The sequence below is a fragment of the Mesoplodon densirostris genome, chromosome 3, assembly GCF_025265405.1.
Source record: "Mesoplodon densirostris isolate mMesDen1 chromosome 3, mMesDen1 primary haplotype, whole genome shotgun sequence".
NCBI classification, from domain to species: Eukaryota; Metazoa; Chordata; class Mammalia; order Artiodactyla; family Ziphiidae; genus Mesoplodon; species Mesoplodon densirostris.
The window spans coordinates 6,670,884-6,689,835 of NC_082663.1; the positions used below are offsets into that span (position 1 = coordinate 6,670,884).

Here is an 18,952-nt window from a genome sequence, read left to right on the forward strand (position 1 = left end):
GTGCTTTCCTAAAGACAGCAACGCTCTGCTTTTGAAAAAACACTGACAAATGGAAATTTAATATATCAAAACAAATTCTTTTAATGTATGTTTTTCTTTGATAAGATGACTAATGGGCATTCAATGATTGGCTTTAAGGTGTAAAAGTCAAGATGCTGAAAGAGATATAATTTTCCTTTGCTGCCTAATAAACATGAGTGCTTTTGAAAGCTTGCTCAATTAAAGCCCTGCTTTTTAAAAGTAGTAGAAGGTTAAGGGAGTAGAATCTGACTTAAAGTAACTGAAAATAATCTGACATTAATTTATCACAACTACTTTCAGATGAAGGCATTTCTTATTTATTTATTTATTTATTTTTGTCTGTGTTGGGTCTTCATTGCTGCACACCGGCTTTCTCTAGTTGTGGTGAGCAGGGACTTCTCACTGCGGTGGCTTCTCTTGTTGCAGAGCACAGGCCTAGACACATGGACTTCAGTAGTTGCAGCACACAGGCTCAGTAGTTGTGGCTTGTGGGCTCTAGAGTGCAGGCTCAGTAGTTGCGGTGCACGGGCTTAGTTGCTCCGTGGCATTTGGGATCTTCCCAGACCAGGGTTCGAACCCGTATCCCCTGCACTGGCAGACAGATTCTTAACCCCTGGGCCACCAGGGAAGCCCCAAAGGCATTTCTTAGAGATGGCTTGTCTTTCTTGGTAATCAAGACTGAAGAAAGAATAATTTATAAAAATTTCCATCACCCAAACTTTATATATTTTCTATCATGTTACTATAAACACGCTTAATGCACCCAAAGGCACTCCAAATAAACTGCTATTTGTTTGAAAAAAACATAAGAGACACCGACAGTGAAAATACATTTTCAAAAGTATAAGGAAATATTTAAGAATCGTTCAGCCTTGAAATTGCCAGGAACGCAGTGTCATAAGTCCTTAGAGAATCAAGACAATAAAGCCAGCAATGGAGGAATCAGCATTGAAATTAATTAGATCACCTGCCCATTAACTGCTAAGCTGTGGAAAATTTAATCCTGATAGGTGAGGGATGATTTCTTGCAAGAGATCCATTCATTAAAAACATAGCCAATATCTTAATGCTTGAATAAGTTTCAAATGACCTCCAAAGTAAACATTCCTAACTTTGGTTAAAGGCAGCAGCTGCTTCCTAAAAGAAAACCGTTCAAAGTGACAGTCACAGCTCCTATCGTGCAGGTGAAGACTGCACTCCAGTGGCTTATGGATTTGCCACACAAACTCAAGGTTTAGAACTCCCACGTTAAAGCTGAGGAAATGTGGGCTCAAGTAGGTGAGTCAATTTCCCCTACCCCATGCACCCAGAAGATGCAGGAGCCACAGTGTTCCCCAAGTCTGTCGAGCGCCAAAGCCTGATCCCTTCCTGTGACCTCGGGCTGCTTCTCCACCGAGGGGTGACAGCAGCATTGCTGGCCACCGAGGCCACCCAGCCTACTAGGGGCTTTTGTCCTCGGGTGTCCAAAATTCTGTTATTTGTGGCTCAGGCCTGTGGCGGGGTGGGGGGGGGGAGTTGTAGACGCTAGAGTTCAGCTGTGCCGAAAGGCAGTTTCATTATATCCCCATTAAGTCTCGTACCGGCTTCCATAACCGGTAAGAAAAGTACCTGCGCACCGTGGCCACGAGTGCCTCTGCCAGGAAGACTCGCAGACGTGGAGAGGAGCGAACAAAGATCAGCCCAACCGCTGTCAAGGGGCAGCAAGGTTTTCATTGTATTCAGATGCTCATATGGATCAGTCTCCAACATCATTTCATCTGAAATCGGTTCGCGTGAAAACCGTCATACTAGGTAGGTGCCCATCCTCAGACTCGCAGGCCTTTGGCCAGGCTGGTGGCCAAGGAAACGTGCGGGAAGCAGGCCTGCGCGGTCCTTCCCGCGGCCCCAGCGCATCGGGGGCACATCAGGGGCGCCCGCTGGCCTGGGAGGTCCACACAGGGGCCCTGAGGCCACCGCGTCCCCCCCCACCCCCCACCCCCACCCCCCAGTGCCATCCCTCTCGCCCGCGCCCTTCGGGCCATGCGAGGGCGTCAGGCCGGAGAAATGTGCCCGAAGCCGGGCGCCTTGATGCTGGGGATGTCGTTCTTCCGGTAGAAGTCAGCCTTCACGTGGCCGGCGCGTCTGTGATCCCGGTTCGGGGGCTCCACAGGCTGGTGGATGCACCGCCCGTAGACGGAAGACGTCAGCACCCACACTGGCCTCTCGCGCTCCTGTTGGGGGTGAGGGTCGGGGAGCAGAACGCTCTTACCTGTCCAGCCCGCGTGCCGCACGCCTGTGCCCCACCTCCACCTGGCTTCTTAGGGCCCCTCCACGCTGACGCCGGTGGGGGGGGGGACCTCTTTAACCAATTCACACCCTGTCCCCTCTGCTCAGGGCCTGCCGCTGTCCTCAAGTCTTTTAGAGGAAAGACCAAGGTCTCGCACGGGGCAACAGGTACCCACTGACTTCAGGGTCCTGTTCCTCCCCCTCTCCTCCCTTTTCCCCAAGCTCCTCCTGCCTGTCTTCCGTCCGCCTTCTTCTTTCTCCCAGATACACATCTCCCCAGATCTCCCATCTCCCCAGACCTCCCATCTCCCCAGACCTCTCATCTCCCCAGACCTCTCATCTCCCCAGACCTCCCATCTCCCCAGACCTCTCATCTCCCCAGACCTCCCATCTCCCCAGACCTCTCATCTCCCCAGACCTCCCATCTCCCCAGACCTCTCATCTCCCCAGATCTCCCATCTCCCCAGACCTCTCATCTCCCCAGATCTCCCATCTCCCCAGACCTCTCATCTCCCCAGATCTCCCATCTCCCCAGACCTCTCATCTCCCCAGACCTCTCATCTCCCCAGATCTCCCATCTCCACAGATCTCCCATCTCCCCAGATCGCCCATCTCCCCAGACCTCTCATCTCCCCAGATCTCCCATCTCCCCATGCTCCATCCCCCAGATACCCTCATCTCCCCAGGCCCCCCATCATGCCCCCAGCCCCCTTCATCCCTTTCATTTTCTCCATACCCTTAAAAGGCTGTATTTCTCTGCATACCACTTATCACTACCTGGCATCCAGGTCATTATTTATTTGGCTTTTATTTTTCTGTCTCCTCGTGGGAATGTCAGCTCTAGGAGGACAGACAGTTCTGTTTTCTTCCCTTTACACTCAGTGGCACATGGGAGGTGCTCAGAAACTCTGCCTGGATCTAAGTCATGCCAGGCGTGTGCTTATGAGAGAAAAGCACTAACTTCACTACCAACTTGGAATGAATGAACACAAACCATAACAACAGAAAAACAAAGTTAGTGTCCGTGACTTAAGTGGTGATACTTCATAGCACCTCCATCACTTAATTTCACAGCAGTTAAAAGTTTCTTTGAAAGTGACACGGTGGCATTCTTAAACATTAACTGCCACAGGCAAAAATCCTCTGATCCAAAAAGAAATCCCTCCAGAAGCTTTTTCATCCAGATTTCTGTGTATTGTATAGATTATGATATTAATACAGAATCCAGATTTTAATAAACATACTGTCCTCGGATCAGATTTACAGAGACAATGTCCTAGTGTGGAAGAGGGTCTAACCCAGCGGCAGGTGGGCTCGACCATGCCAAGGGGATGCACAACCTCCTTCCCCCACCCCCATCCCTATCAACCCCCCTTCTCTATGCCCACACCTCCAACCCACCACCCAACCCCCTGTACCTGCTGTGAGCCTGACCTTCTCACCTGTGAGTTTGGTTCCCTCTGTTGGTCACCACCCGCCCTGTGCAGCTGACAAGAAGCAAAGCCCTTCCTCTCAGAAAACCATGCAGAGATAAAAGAAGAACGGAGCCGTATGTGGTACATACAGTGGCCTGGTAACTACGGAGAAATACTCTTTCTTGCGTGTGTGGTTTCATCCCTGGAAGGCCAGTGTTCTTAGAACTATGATAGCCAGGCCTGGGAGGTTAAGCAAAGACCTATTTATCTATTGAAAAGAACTCCTGAGTTTTGCTGTCATGGAACGGTTACATTCTAGAGGACTAAACAGCAGTCACAAAACTTAACACGCAGTTTAACAAGGCAGAATGGAGTGAGCTGTGGCAGTAGCTTAGTCTTCACTTCCGGGCACAGTGAGACAGAGGAGAGCCTCACAAAGGTGAGTTACGTGCAGCCAACTGCACGCAGTGCTAAATAAACACACACACAGTGAACCTGTTCACACCCAGCGATACCCTGCCTTACTATTACCTCCTCGTTAACGTGAAGTCCCAGGCTTTTTGCGTGTTCTCTGTCGTCTCGGTGCAATTTCTGATTATAACCTGGGTTCCTCTTAAAAACACAGTCATAGAGGGAAATGATTCCGGTCTGGGAATAAAAAGAGAAAGGAAGCCATGGTTTATTCAAGGGCTGAGCTGTGGAAGCTTCGTGTGGCTTGAGAGCCCAAACTCTCCCTGATGAAGAGTGGAGATGTATAGAGATTTCCGACTGCACCGAACGTGTATGGGGAAGGTCACCACACCTCGGGCGGTGACCAGAGCAGGGACGCCAGGCCCCAAGTTCCGAGGCCCGACAGGGTGGAGATGTTTCCAGGGACACTTTTCCTAGACTGTTACAGACCCCTCCTTCCCAGAGGAGGCTCCTTGCTCTCCCTGACTCCACCCTAGGGCTCAAGTCTTAAAATTATGATAATCCACTCAATATATGTGTTTTCTCCTCCTTTTTTTTTTTTTTGGCCGTGCCGCATGGCACATGGGGTCTTAGCTCCCTGACCAGGGATCGAACCCGCGCCCCCTGCAGTGGAAGCTTGGAGTCTTAACCAGTGGACCGCCAGGGAAGTCCCTCTCCTTCATTTCTACTTTTCTTGAATTTCTCAAATTTTCTATAATAGGCTTGTACTGCTTTGAAAAAGTAACAATATCTGAATACTAGGACAATATACCCAAATAGAAGTTCTCCCTCTCTAGAGAGAAATATTTTCTTTAATCATATGTGGCAGCTATAAAAACTGTAATTCATATATATGTGAACACATATATTTGGTATATGTTATATATGTGCATATATACATATGTATAATATACACATATATAGCAAACATATGTATAAAATACTCACACACACAGCTCTAATGTGTTAGAAAATGATCCCATTAACAGGGCTGCCATCTGTAACATCTCCATTTTTTTATCCCCAATTTTTCTTACTACAAAAATAAAACTGCCTCATTTGGTATCTAGCAAAAGGGAAAGAAATCCACGTGTTAGCTGATCTTTAATCTTCACCTTGTAAGTCAGGCCTGTCATTTCTGTTCCTCCAGCCAAGTGCCAGCTGCCTTGAATCCTCCAGCAGCAAAAGCAGATGCTCCATCTCGCTGGGATTTGGGATCATGGGGTCTCTAACCTCTGCTTGCTTGTCTTTTTTTTTTTTTTTGCAGTACGCAGGCCTCTCACTGCTGTGGCCTCTCCCGCTGCGGAGCACAGGCTCCGGACGCACAGGCTCAGCAGCCTTGGCTCACGGGCCCAGCCGCTCCGTGGCACGTGGGATCCTCCTGGACCGGGGCACGAACCCGTGTCCCCTGCATCGGCAGGCGGACTCTCAACCACTGCGCCACCAGGGAAGCCCTGCTTGTTTGTTTTTATCCTGAATAGTAATGCTAGAAGAGTCCCCTCCGACTGAAGAACACAGAGGTAGAAGGTAACGGTGCAAAGGAGGCACGTTGTGTGCAGTCTGTAGGAAAACACATCCCGCCCATCCTCAGTGTGGGAACTCAAGAGCTGCTGACAGCAGTGAATATGGCTGGAGTGTGATGTAGCTTCAGCCCAGCCGTGAAAACTCCTTCACAGTTCATCTATCCTGTGCAAGACATGCCACCCCTGCTCGGGACGGTTTGGAGATAACTCAGACATGGCTGCTGTCCTGGTGCCATGAACCATCTAGTTAGGAAAACAACGCCATCTTTTAGAAATATTATTTTCAAGTTCTTCAGAATTTCAGTGGCACCATGTTCAAGGCACTTATTCAGTGATGCTGGAATCCTGGTTTGCCTATGTTCCGAGTCACTCCAAGTGGCTAGAGACAGGAGCCATGGCTTCTGAATCCGTGCCCTGATGGTCGTTGAACGAGGTCAGCTCGCAGGAGCTTCTTCTTGGCTTCATCTTCCCTCCCCCACTCAGCTGCTGGGCCTGTGCATGCATTGGTTTGGCCGGCCCTGACTTCAATGCCTCCTGAAGGCCACCTACACCCTACAACCTCCTGAAGGTAACCTTGTACTCGTGGGATTAAAAAGCAAAAGACCCAAATCAGTGGAGAGGTGATACATTATTCAGCTTTTGGTACTGTGAATATTGGCTAGCTGTTTGGGAAAAAAAAGAAAAAGAAAGATGGGTCTTCACATCACACTATGGACAAAAGTAAACTCTGGATGGATTAGAAAAGTAACTGAAAGGAAAACCCACAAGGGACCTCCTAGGCAAGAAAGCAATGCGGAAATATCACAAAGAAAATATCCATCACTTTGACCATGTAAAAATAAGACATTTGCTTATCAAATAAAATTCAAACTTAAAAAACCTTTAGGAAATGAAGAAGAAATCTGTGTCTGTAACATCAGTGTGTAGGATGTCCGCAGAAGCAGAAGCTGGTGGGGTTGGCTGGGTGCTCACTTCTAGCCTAGAGAGATTAAGCAAACCCCACAGCAAACCTTTTTTTGGGTAAGCTACCGGGCCAGCGGGTCCGGCAGAGACACAGCAGAAGCTCAAGGATGCCACCCATTCTGCTGGGATGGTGGGACACAAATTCTCCAAAGGAGCATGTTCGCCTTCTGTAAAGGGGGTATTGCAATGCAGACCCTTCCCTTTGGGGTTCAGAGCTACTGGCCAGGCCCAGCAGAGGCAGACACGAACAGTGAGTTGAAGCCCCATCACCCCTACATCGCCCGCATTTACACGGTAACGTAGGCTGGGCTCGTGGCCATAATGTAGATGTTCCATTGTCACTGGAATCCCTCCTGGCCTGACTGACCCATGAAATGGGTGTGTTTCGGGAAAGAGCTGCCGTGGGCAACAGAATGACCTGGTTTCCTAGGACCGAGCACCTGAGTGGGAGCTGCACCTGTAGCCAGAGGTGCCCCCTTCTGCACCCTGAGAACCTTGGGCCAGGGAGGAGGAGGCCAGCGGCCAGTCTCTGTTCCCTGCAGTGACTAGCTGCTCCCGGGTGTGCGGCTCAGCCCCACAACACGGGGGCAGCCCCGACAGCAGGGGAAACAGGGGTCCCCCTTGTGCCGGCTTCCTGTGCAGGTGGCCCATTCCCGCCTGCCCCTCCTGAGCTGAGTAAGCCCCTGGGGTCCTTGGACTTGTCCTGGGAGAAAGACTAAAGAGGGAGGAATGAACTCAAGAACAGAATGAGAATGTCATCACTGTTACCTGAACGGGGAAGGAAGTCTTGCTTCATTCTGTCTCCTGTGATGGAGAAACCCACTGCAATATGCAGATTTACAGAAGAATGCCTATTGCTTCTCATTCTAATTGGGTCTCCTAAAATACTCTATAAACGTAAGATCCATGAGCAGCAATGCCGGACTCCCATCCCCAGGATTAGGTACCAACAGCCTACTATATCTTAGAAGAGTCTTTATTAGAAATCTCACTGCTGATGGATGTGATCAGAATCTTTAAGTCTTCTGTGTGGGGATTTTGCCTACTCAGGACTTTCCAGAGTAAAAATGAGTTTTTTTCTGTCATTGAAAAATAAGAAAAAATTAATCCATCACCAGGCAGGCAGCCTTACTTAGTAATGTGACTGTCCATTTCCAATACCTAATCCAGCCAAAAATCTGGGTTTTCCTGGATTTCAATTATTAATCTTTCTTCTTTCGGTCTTTTTTATTCCTTTATGATTTGAAGCAAAATGATATTAAGAAAAGCCAAACTGGATTTAGATGCTGCCACAAAACAGAGCTTCTGGGCTCCTGATATTTTGCTATTAAAATCTCTCAAGGGATTTCCTCTATTTCACAGATGACTTTTTTTTTTTTAAAGGCAAAGCAGAGCCCCTTTATTTTTCTCTCATGATTTCCTTAGCTCCTTTGACGCCATAAGACAAGTGGGGGCCTTCAGTTTTCAGCCTCCAAAGCACGTTGGGTCTACTTTGTGCCAGGCACTCTCCTAGACTCTGGCACAGAAATAAGGAGACCCTACTTTAAAGCAGACCACCTAAAGGCTGAGAATGGAAATAAACCCACTAATTAAAATATCTCAACATAACACCCAGGGAGGAACAGAGGTATGTACAAAGTACAGTAGCACCAAAGAAGGAAGGATCAGCTTTTGTCTGGCCTGGGGGTAACAAGTGGATGCAAATGAAGTTGACAGGAGGGACCATACCACTGTAGCCAAGGCCACTGGGAAGTAAGCTCCCTGTGTGTTAAATCCATATGTTGAATTCCTCACCCTTAGTACCTCAGAACATGACCTTATTTGGAAACAAGATTACTGCCGGTGTAATTAGTTGAGGTCAGACTGGGATAGGGTGGGTCCCTAATCCAATAAGACTGGTGCCCTCATGAAAAGAATTTGCACACAGACACAAATAGGCAGAAAGTGAAGATGATATGAAGAGACACAGGGAGAAGACGGCTAAGCTAAGGAGAGAGGCGGGGGACAGCTTCTCCCTCACAGCCTCAGAAGGGACCAACTCTGCCAGCACCTTGATTTCAGGTGTCTAGCCTCCAGAAACTGTGAGACAATACACTTCTGTTGTTTAAGCAGCCAGGTCTGTGGTACTTTGTTACAGCGGCTCTAACAATATACACGGTAAGGAGAAGTAGCCATCTTTTGAATGATGGAAAGTAAGGATAGAGGTAGTACAAAGGTTATTGCAGTGGAACCAGAGACCCAACCATGGAACACTCCGTTCAGGTAGACCTACTGGCTTGGTAGACATCACCAATGTTCAGTGCTCCTCTACTGCCTACACAGAGGATTAATCTTCCCTCTCCTTTAGGTTAGTGAAGCCATGAACCCAGTTCTAACCAATGAATGGTGCATAGAGGTGACATGTGACTCTTCAATCAGAAGTATTTAAGAGCCGGTGCCAGGGACTCCTGAAGCTTCAGACTGAGGTGTTAGCAGCTTCCACGGTGGCCACTGAGGGACGGTACTGGGCAGAGTCACCCTTCTGATCCCTGTTGGACGCTTAGCATGAGAAATAAGCTTTGTTTCAGGCCACTGAGACTTCGGGGGTTGTTCGTTACTGCAGCATAACCTAGCTTATCATGACTAATGCAAGTTCATAAACAAGGAAGAAGTCCTGGCCTACCACCTCCAGCCCACAGGGGGCCTGGGGGCTGTCTCTTCTGGGGTTGTGGGCTTTATTATACCCAGTGCCTCCTCCCAAACCTGGAAGCTCTCTTCCTTCCAGAAGTTACACAAACTCTCACACAAATAGTTGGGGGAAGATTTTGAGCAAACTGAGATTCAAGTCCTTTATTTTCTCCTCCCTTTCAGACCATTTTGAATATAAATGCACTCTTCATTGTAAGTTTCCATCAAAATTAGGCCAGGGCCAAGTGACCAGCTCTGGCCAGGGAATGTGGGTGAAACCAGTGGATGCCATCTTCTAGGCCTGGTCCCTAAAAAACTCACAGCCTCCACAGTCTCTCTCCTTGCTCACTGACCAGCAATTTAAAGGATCCATGGAAAGACCCAAAGTCCCAAAGATTCTCAGGCCCTGGCAATAATGGAGTCACTAAAACAGAGAAGCTCAGTTTCCCAAGTAACTGCATTAAGAAGACCTGCCCAGGAGAAACATACATATTGGGCTGTATTTCATTCCGTTATGTTTATATGCTTAAGGCCACTGGCGCACTTATGTTAACAACCTGCTCTCTGGAGAAAAAAGACCTGATTTGTAGTGTTTGCTCATTTCTGTGGTGTAAATACTCCCATCATGGCCAAATTCAGGCTTCCAATTGAATGCAGAGTTCAGAAGAGGTGCTAAAAATCCCCTCTTTGTCAGTATGATCAGGCTCTGACACACCACTAAGTTAAGACTCTCAGGGTTTGGGGTCCATTTGTTTGCATAGCACATCCTAGCCCACCTTTATTAATAAGGTTATGGCCGAGCCACTCTCATCTCCTCTCCTCAGGGGTCATAGTACTGCTCCCTCTCACCTGGAGGCTTTCAGGTACTGTTTGCCTACCCAGAGCTTTGTGACCTACTTTTAAAACTGAAAATTCCCAAGGTGACTGAAAATGGTTTTCTTTGATTCATAAGGGCCTCATTTTACTTCTGATAAATTCAGTGCTTCTCCTTGGGAGTCAAGCAGTGTATGAAGCTTAAGGAGTATGTTTTCATTAATTTTAATATTGTTCAAAATTCTATCTCTCAGAAGAAATGTAGCTTGTCAAGGACGTAATGATAACTTTTTAAAAAGCACAATACTCAACTATTCTCTTTGGTTTGTGGCAAAGATTGTGTTTCCTCTCTGGTGTGTTAAGATCACAAGTTTGGGAAATTTTCATAACTTTCCAAATAATCTGAATAGTTTATCAATTTAATAAGAATGAAGCCAGTTGCCTTCTCTCTTCCACTGATACCAGCTCCCCATTCACCCCCTCTTCCGCCCCCTGCCCCCCAGCAATTTACATCAAGGAAGAAAGGGCCATCCACGGGGGCTGAAACCTGAATCTAGTCTTACATGTTGTCACTTGGTCAAATATATTGGGGAAAATGCTGTTTGTTTTCATGTATCATTTGCTTGTTGTACTTCTTAAAAGGGGATGATTTTGAAAAAAAGTATGAGATACACTATTAAATGAAAAAAGCATGCTGCAAATATATACACATAGATGTGTGATCGTGTGTGAACATGTTCTTATATTTAAAAATTCAACACACATGACTGCATTCATAAACGCACGTGGAAAGGCATGCACCGTGTGCTCACAGGGGTGGTCATGACTGGGAGGAACCAGCTGGTAGGAAATTCCCTATTCCTGGTGTTTCCTTCCAGAGGAATCACTTCCGCTAGAAGGGCACCCATGACCTCTCCTCTCACTCCTTTCTCCCTCTTGGGTGACCTGCCCCCCTTCCACCTGCCCTGGAGGAAGACACTCAGCCCCACCCTCCAGGCCTTAAGTTCCCAGGGGCAGGTCACTGAACAGTACAAGCGCAGCCAGCCCAGACAGAGAGGCAACCAGAGTCCACTCCCAAGTTTGGTCCCCCGAGGAGAAGAGCAGGTCAAGGATAACCCAAACAGTAGATAATCCAAAAGGAAACCTCTGTTTAGTCTAAGAAGCTAAGCTCATCCATCGGTGACTTGTCTCTTTGTTTAAAAAATCCGCATCCAGTTATTCATCCTCACTGGTTCATCAGCAGCTATTGATGACGCACCAACTATGAGACCATGGGCACTCTTTCAATTGCTGAGGATAGAGGGGTCACACAAATAAATCCCTGCCCTCATGGAGCTCATATTTTAATAGGAGAGAAAAAAACAACAAGATAACCAAGTAAAGTATTTAGTAGGTTAGACACTAATACATGCAAAGAAGATCAGGCAGGATGGGGAGTGTGTCTTGGTGGGCAGGGGGCGGGGCGGGCATGCTTGCATTTGGCTAGTACACATTGGGACTGGAGGGCATGCGGGTGCAAGATGGATAAAGAGAGAGAAACTTGCCTAGATTTTCACAGGTGGCCCAGCAACAGAACCGGAGCTCACGTGTCCTCCACAGCCCCTAGGAGTGGCCAAGCCTGTATGGCAGACGTACTTGATGCCTAAAGGTGAAGAGGGTCCAGGAAGGGCTCGGGGAGCTGGTATTGAACGCTTCCTGTATCCTGGACGTGGGCATAGGCCCTTCAGGGACGCCCCTTTGCACCTCTGTGCGGTCAACACCCATCATTATGTTTACCAAGCGCTTGGCTGCACGAGGCAAAAGGAAATTCAGTATCAGGAGGGTAAAGAGTCAGCCCCTTGCCTCTTCCTCTCCACCACACACCATCATGGAGAGTCGGCTAATCCCACCAAAGCTAAAGTTGGATTTTCTGAGCAAAGCTTCACTCAAGACACAGCTACCCACAATTCACATTAGCATGAAGGAAAGCATATTCTAAAACTGCCTAAGTTTTTTTTGTTAATGTAGCTTTTAGACTTTGAGAAATAGAATCAAAACTGTCATAAAAGGGCATTCTCCTTTGACTTAGCCTTTCCATTTCAGTAGCAGAAATGGTGCACGAGGCAGAAGAAGAACAAAGTACTTTTAAAACACCATTGAACTGAACCTATGGAACACTATTTTGTAGAAAAAGCCCACACCGCTAGAGGCTCCCTGGGGAGCAGGACAGGAGTTGATAGCATTTTCGCTGGCAGCTTTAGAGGACAAATTTGTCTTAAGATCCAGGGTATTACTGGGGCTTTAAATAAGTGTGCTGCTGCAAGAGCTTTGACTTTGGGCTCCTGCGGGGGAGATGCCTTATAGAACATCAGGAACCACCAGATTGACACGCAGGCTACCTGCCTCACCTGTGTTAATTTCCAACAGTGAACAAGGTGGAGGAAAAAAGGCCCCAGACCGGACCCTCAATGAAAGGAAACTCTAATCGTTACTAAGAAGAAAAAATAATAAGAAGAAGAGCTCTTCTTACATTGGGCTTACAATGTGCCACTTTCCACCCATTACTTAAATTAATTCTCATAACAGCTCCATGCATTTGGTGCTGTTTGATTCCTGATCCTGAGATGGGCAAGGTGAGACGGAGTGTTTGGTCTGTGACTTGAACTAATAACACAGAGGACTAATAACACAGGACTCCTGGGCCTGTGTTACTAACGAACTAACCGGTGAGTGTGACACACAGCAACTGGCTTAAGAGCTACTATTGCAATGTTTCTTCCCAGCTTTGAGCGGGGCCTGGAATTATTTACAGAGAATTTAGGGGCAGCTGAGACCCCAGCAAACCTGTGATACAGAGTTCATCCTTTTTAGTCCAAATGATCTCAAGGTCAGAGAATCAGCTTCTGGAATCCTGTAGCTGATTGAATACCAGCACATACAAGGTCATTATTACCATTGGTAGCTGGCTTGCAAATGGACTTTGAAATGTCTTTTGTTGTTCTTGCTGCTTTGAAGGCTTTTTTATTTAGGTGTTAACCTTTCTCCTGCATCATTTTTTTCCCTGTGATGCAAAAGGCCTCAGGATTTGAATTTGCCTGTGACCCCAGCTATCAACAGTACTGAATTTTTTTTCTTAAAATCTACTTTGCATTAATTTGTCTAAGGCCCATCCTTCCACTGGCAGTAAGACATCAGAGCAGATGTTGGCAAGCGTTTTCTGTAAAGGGACAGATAGTCACTGTTTTAGGCTTTGCAGGTGCCATGGTCACTGTGGCAACTATTCAACTCTGTGTGGTTGCCATTGACAATACTATACACGTGGGCATGTGACTGTGTTTTAATAAAACTTTCTTAATACAGGTGGCAGGGCAGATTTGGCCCAGGTGGCTTCCTGTGCATGGCCCCTGCACCAGAGGGGCACACTTCTTGTCCACTTCTGATCTGCTTCCAAGTACGGAGCCCTGGTCACCTCATACCTTGGGCGTCTCTCTGCCCCTTGGTAGATTTGGCCCCAGAAAGGTGGAGCCGTGTGTCAGATTGGTGAATTTAGGAAGAATAAACCGAGTCTGCCAAACTCAACTGTGCCCCTTTTCCCTTGGTAGTGTCTGGCCCACAGCGGGTAGAGGGGTCTTCTCTGATTTTTCCGGGGCCCACAGCTCTAGTGGCTGGATGGGTAAATCCATCTGATTCAGAGCTTCAGTCTCCCCAAGCCCAAACCCATTTGCCCAGAGTCCTTAGCGGGATCCAGCACCCTGGCTTTTATCTCTGACAAATATGTATCTTGGCCCCCACCTGCTTAATCCCTTATCTTATTTCCCTATAGCCTCAAAGTGGTTATCAATAAGACCCCTCAAAGATACACATAAAATGGTGTACTGTGAATTTTTTCATTATGTCAAGAAGCCGGATAATATTTATATACTTTCAATAAAACAGCATGGACCAACTTAAAACATCAAGACTCCTTGACTTTTGGCTGGTTCTCTCATGCTGTGCATTAATGCTATGCGTGACTCATAAATTCACTGGCAATAAGTTCCTTCAAAATATATTGCTCATGGGAGGAAAAGATATGAGGTCCATGGTGGCTGTGAGGTTGGGAACCACTGCTCTCAATCCCATTCCTGTCCTTATGGTCAGCAGAGATATTCAAGCCCGGGCCAGTCAGGAAACAGGGAGGCAAGGACAGATGAGCTACAGGCGTCCCCTTTCTTCCTCCTGTCCTTTTGTCCTTCCATATCGTCAAAGCCAAGCAGAGAGGCGCTACCAGATACAAGAGATCCTCCTGGCTGAGGTTTATGTGTTGGTTTGCTGGGGCTGCCAAAACACGCAGTACCCAGAACCAAGGGCTAAGCAACAGACATATACTGTCGCACAGTTCTGGTGGCCAAAGTCAGAGATCAAGGTGTCAGCAGAGCTGGTTCCTTCTGAGGGCCCTGAGGGAAGGATCTGTTCCCAGCCTCTGTCCTTGGCTTACAGACAGCTGTCTTCTCCCTGTCCATTCACATCATTTCCCCTCTACGCAGGTCTTTCTCTGTGGCCAAACTGCCTCTTTTCCTAGACGGCAGTCATTTTGGATGAGGGCCCCCCACTAATGACCTCACTTTGATGACCTCTGTAAAGACCCTGTCACCAAATAAAGTCACATTCTGAGGTGCAGGGGATTAGGACTCTAACATAAGAATAATAGGGGGACACGGTTCAACCCCTTACAGTTGTCTAAACTAGAAACTACTGCTTCTGTTTGCACGGCTAAGCTCCATGGTATCCTTTCACATGTGGCAAGTACTCAAATGTGTGCTGACCTGATCTAAATGGGGATTCACCTGGGCTCTGTAGATTGTGGGGAGGGAGAAGAAAAGGATGTGTCTGGTGGGAACACCTCACACATCAGGAGGGAAAGACCTCCTTCCTCCCAGGCACTTGGTTAATCTATAGATGCCTCTTCAGGCCACCCCTCATCCCTGCAGGCTGGGCATCTCCAATCTTTTCATAATGATGCCCCTGCTTCCCCAGCTGCAAGACAGGCTGCAGCAACGTACAGTACAAGAGACTGGATGGAGACTTTTAGGAAAAACATGGAGAAGAAAGGAATAAACGACCCCCGCAAATTCTGAATGTTTCTTTTCCTTTCGCTTTTCTTCCTGCTTTGGCTGCAGGGTCGCCTTCGCAGACCCTCAGACTTTTCCCACGACTCGTGTGTGCCTGGTGAGGCCCGGCCACAATCCTGGGACGCTCCCAGCCGCGCTCTCCCTGCCAGCGGCAGTTCAGCCCTGCCTCGAGGTTTCCTTGTTCGCAGGCGGGCTTCTAGGAGGGTTTCCGCGCCCTGGGCGTTCCGGGCGCAGTCACTGCGGCGAAAGCCTCCAGGTAGTGGCTGTTTTCGGGCCGGCCCAGGCCTGCGGCAGGCAGACCCCAGAAGCAGCGGTGCCCCTGCCGGCTGGGTGGCCCCGCGCTCTTGCGACCCTCTTCCAGATCCTGGGCACCAGGCTCACCTTGCTGCTCCCGGCAGAAGGAGCAGAAGCCCAGGGGCTCTCCCTCACTTCCCGGGGGAAAACTCGGCCCTAACCCACCCCTAAAAGGCTCCGAACACCCGCTGAGCAATCCCGGCCGCCCAGCCCGCACGCCCGACCTCGCAGCCCCCTTCCAGGTGAGCGTTTTTCCCCTCCCCCCATCCCCATACTCGGCTCCGCGCCTGCCCATGCTCTCGTGGGGGGCGCGGGGGTCTACCTTACGCCGGTGGTCGCAGTCGCGGTACTCTGGGGTGTAGGAGCCCCAGAGGGAGGCCACTCCCCCACCCTCCCACCCCCCTTTGCCCCGGACGCCCCCTGACTCCCTGCGCCCCGCCCCGAACCCCGAACAGGCGGTGCCGCTCAAGCCCGTCCCAGCTCTTCTGTGCACCCCCGCCCCCGGAGTCCTAACCCGAATCTGCAGCCCCACCTCCCCGGCCCTCCACACTCCGCGGGGCGGCCCCGGCCTGCAGCCCCGCCCCCAGAAGCCCTTGCCGGCAGTGTAACCCCGCCCCCAGCATCATCCCGGGCAGTGTAGCCCCGCGCCATTCATTCTCCCTCTAACGCCCTCCCCGGCGGTGCCCCATTCCCCCTCCCTCAGGCCCCTCCGGGATAGTGCGGCCGCGCCCCCAGGACCCCTTCCTGGCAATGAAACCCCGTCCCCAGCACCCTCCCCGCGTCCCCTCCCAGGCAGTGTGACCCCGCCCCTATTCTCCCTCCTCCCCCGCAGTGTAGCGCTGCCCTCAATGCCCCCACAGCTCCGGTCCCTGCTCTCCAGCCCCTCCCGCCCCGCCCCGGGCCGCTCACCCTGCCCTGGCGGTAGTAGTAGCTGTGCTCCTTGGGGTCCTGGCGCCGCGGCGGGACGTAGCTGAAGGCGGACAGCGCGGAAATGGGCGGTGGCCGGGGCTTGCCCCGCAGTGTGGCGGCGGTGATCTCCTCCTCGTCGTCCTCCATCCGGCCGCCGTGCTCGGTCCCGCCCGCCGAGGGGCCCGGTCCCAGTCCGCCCGCCGCAGGCTGCCCGGCGCCCGCGTTCGGCCGTTGCCTGGAAACCAAGGGGGCGCAACGCTAGGTTGGACTGCGGGGCGGGGAAGGGGTGGGGCCGACCCTCCCCCGCCCCCCGGCACTTCTGTGCACACCCGGGTCTTTCCTTCTTGGGGCGTCGCGGGAGCCTCACCTGCTAAAGCCGCTGCGGGGTTCCCGGGTGGGAGGCACCTCTGGGATCCGCACTTTCCGCCCTGCTTACCCTTCTCCACGCAGTGTCGGTTCGTTCACTCAGAGACCATTGTTCGCTGGGCAGTTAATGACCTTGCACCTACTGAGTGCCGGCGCTGGGGATGTAGCCTTGAACCAAGCAGCCCTTGTCCACCGGGATCTGACAGTCTGGTGACGAAGAAGACAGGTGATAGGTGTGAAAACGCAAGTAACTTGAAGAGGGTCTGGGACAGTGCTGCCCAGTAAGAAGATAGAGCGGGCCGCGTGTGTAATGTAAAACTTTCTGGCAACCATGCTCTCATCCTCCCCTGGGCAGAGGTCCTCATAAAAGCACCAGCAAAGGAAAAACAAAAAAAAAACAAAAAAACTCTCATAGTCTACTACCTCTTTCAACCTCTCCAGTCTCTTTTAAAGACCGGATATAGGTCTCAGCTAATGGTCAGGAGTCGTCACAAGCCTTGCACAGGTGATCTGATCTCACACTTTGCAAAATGGGAGCAGTCGACACCAATTATCTTGAGACCTCAGCTAAAAGTGAGACCGAAGTCGTTTCATTGAAAAATCCTTTTCCACAGCTGTGTGGACGTGCTTCTGTTCGCTTCGATTTCAATGTCAATTTGTTCTGCACCAGACTGACAGCTGTACAGGGCATGGTTGCACACATACACTCTGATGGCTCAAGTCTGGCACACAGTAGGTACTGAACAGATAGTTGGTGACTCAGTAAGAAATACAGTTGCCATAATGGCTTGGGTACCTTCTAAAGGTGAGTCTGAGACAAGGGCTTGGATGCTCTTGCTTTATTTGGGAGGTCATTCCAAGGAGCAGGCGGAAGGGACCAGAGGAGTGAGCGCAGCAGGGAAGTCTGTATAAGGCTGAATTCTCAAGGTCACCCCTGAGGGCAGCTGGAGCTCGACCTTGCCCAAGACTTTCTGAGGAGCCTGGAGCAGCCTCTCAGAACCACCTGCAGTTCAACATGATGGCGCTTTTTATTTCCTGTTCCCAGTCCTCCTGGGGTGAGACTGCCTTCTGGATTGTTCACTCCTGACTTTGTAGGACCCCTGCGCAGTGCTGCCTAGGCCCCCAGTGGGTCTCCTCGGTGCCACAGAAGCCCTGGGACTGACAGTGACAGGTACGAGGAGGCATCAACTTGAGGCGGCATGCTGCTGTCCGGAGGGGGGGCGCAGCCCCATGGAATGGCCACCACCCCGGGGCTGGATTCAGATGTGAGGCTGAGAAGCTGCAGGGCGGGAAGCAGAGGTGGAGGAAACAATAGGTCAGACCAACGTTGCCAGTTTCAATTATCAAGAGATGTTAGTTCCTTTAAAAAAAAACATTTCTCCTCTATGATCCTATTATGTATTCTGGGGACATGAGTGGAATACAAGGTCAAAGAGTCTAATGTGTTTAAGTCCCTTGTGTCTGTGACTTGTACTTGCAAAGTTCTGTGTAGGGGGAGGGAAGGATAAAAGAATGAAAACCCTGCTCTTAAAGTAAGTGGGTTAATAGTACAAGAAGGCACGCTGAGTACAAGTTCACTCTGCAGGAGATCAGATCAGCTTTGTTTCTACAGTCCTCCGCTCTACCAGCTGAGCTATCGAAGGGTGCACAGATCAGCTTTGTTTCAAAGGCCAACCTCAGTAGTCTGGGATGTCTACCCCCAATCCCATGCCAGCCTCATGGATATACACCGGCGCCCGCAGCTGACGCTGGGTGATGACGTTACACTGGTCTGGCTTAGGCTGACATGGGCGTGCTGACCGCTGACTGTTCATGCAGCCTGCTCTGCAGGTCCTCCGGCTGCATGCAGCTCCCCGCTGGATGACACACTGGAGGGCGGCCTCCACTGCGGAAACTCAGGCAGTTCATGGGAGCATCGGAGGTGCCTAGTCCAAACTGCCGTTGGGACTTGTCCCGTTTCTCTTGACACCTGGGCAGAATGTAAGCAGGGGGAGACCTGGTAGGAAGAATTTCTGTTAATCTGAGGCAGGGAAGGAGAAAGCTAATGTGCAACATTAGCATGTCACATGTCACATTAGCGGTGGTTTCAGCACATCTTGGGCGGTGTGTGTGTTATATTTAACATGAGTCCTCATGAGCCCACAGACTTGTTAAGTTCAGAAGAACCCTCTGGTTC

The 18,952-nt window shown here is 49.9% G+C and overlaps 1 protein-coding gene across 1 annotated transcript; it reads right to left on the reverse strand.

The window, feature by feature from the left end:
- Window positions 1–2,035: 2,035 nt before the first annotated feature.
- On the reverse strand, window positions 2,036–16,895 carry CFAP90 (cilia and flagella associated protein 90). The gene is made up of 4 exons (XM_060091581.1): window positions 16,847–16,895; window positions 16,411–16,645; window positions 4,233–4,349; window positions 2,036–2,231 (listed from the first exon to the last, which is right to left on the reverse strand). The coding sequence occupies exons 2-4, from the start codon at window positions 16,555–16,557 to the stop codon at window positions 2,052–2,054; spliced, it is 444 nt and encodes a 147-aa protein (XP_059947564.1). The 5' UTR covers window positions 16,558–16,645; window positions 16,847–16,895; the 3' UTR covers window positions 2,036–2,051.
- Between the last annotated feature and the right edge of the window lie 2,057 nt (window positions 16,896–18,952).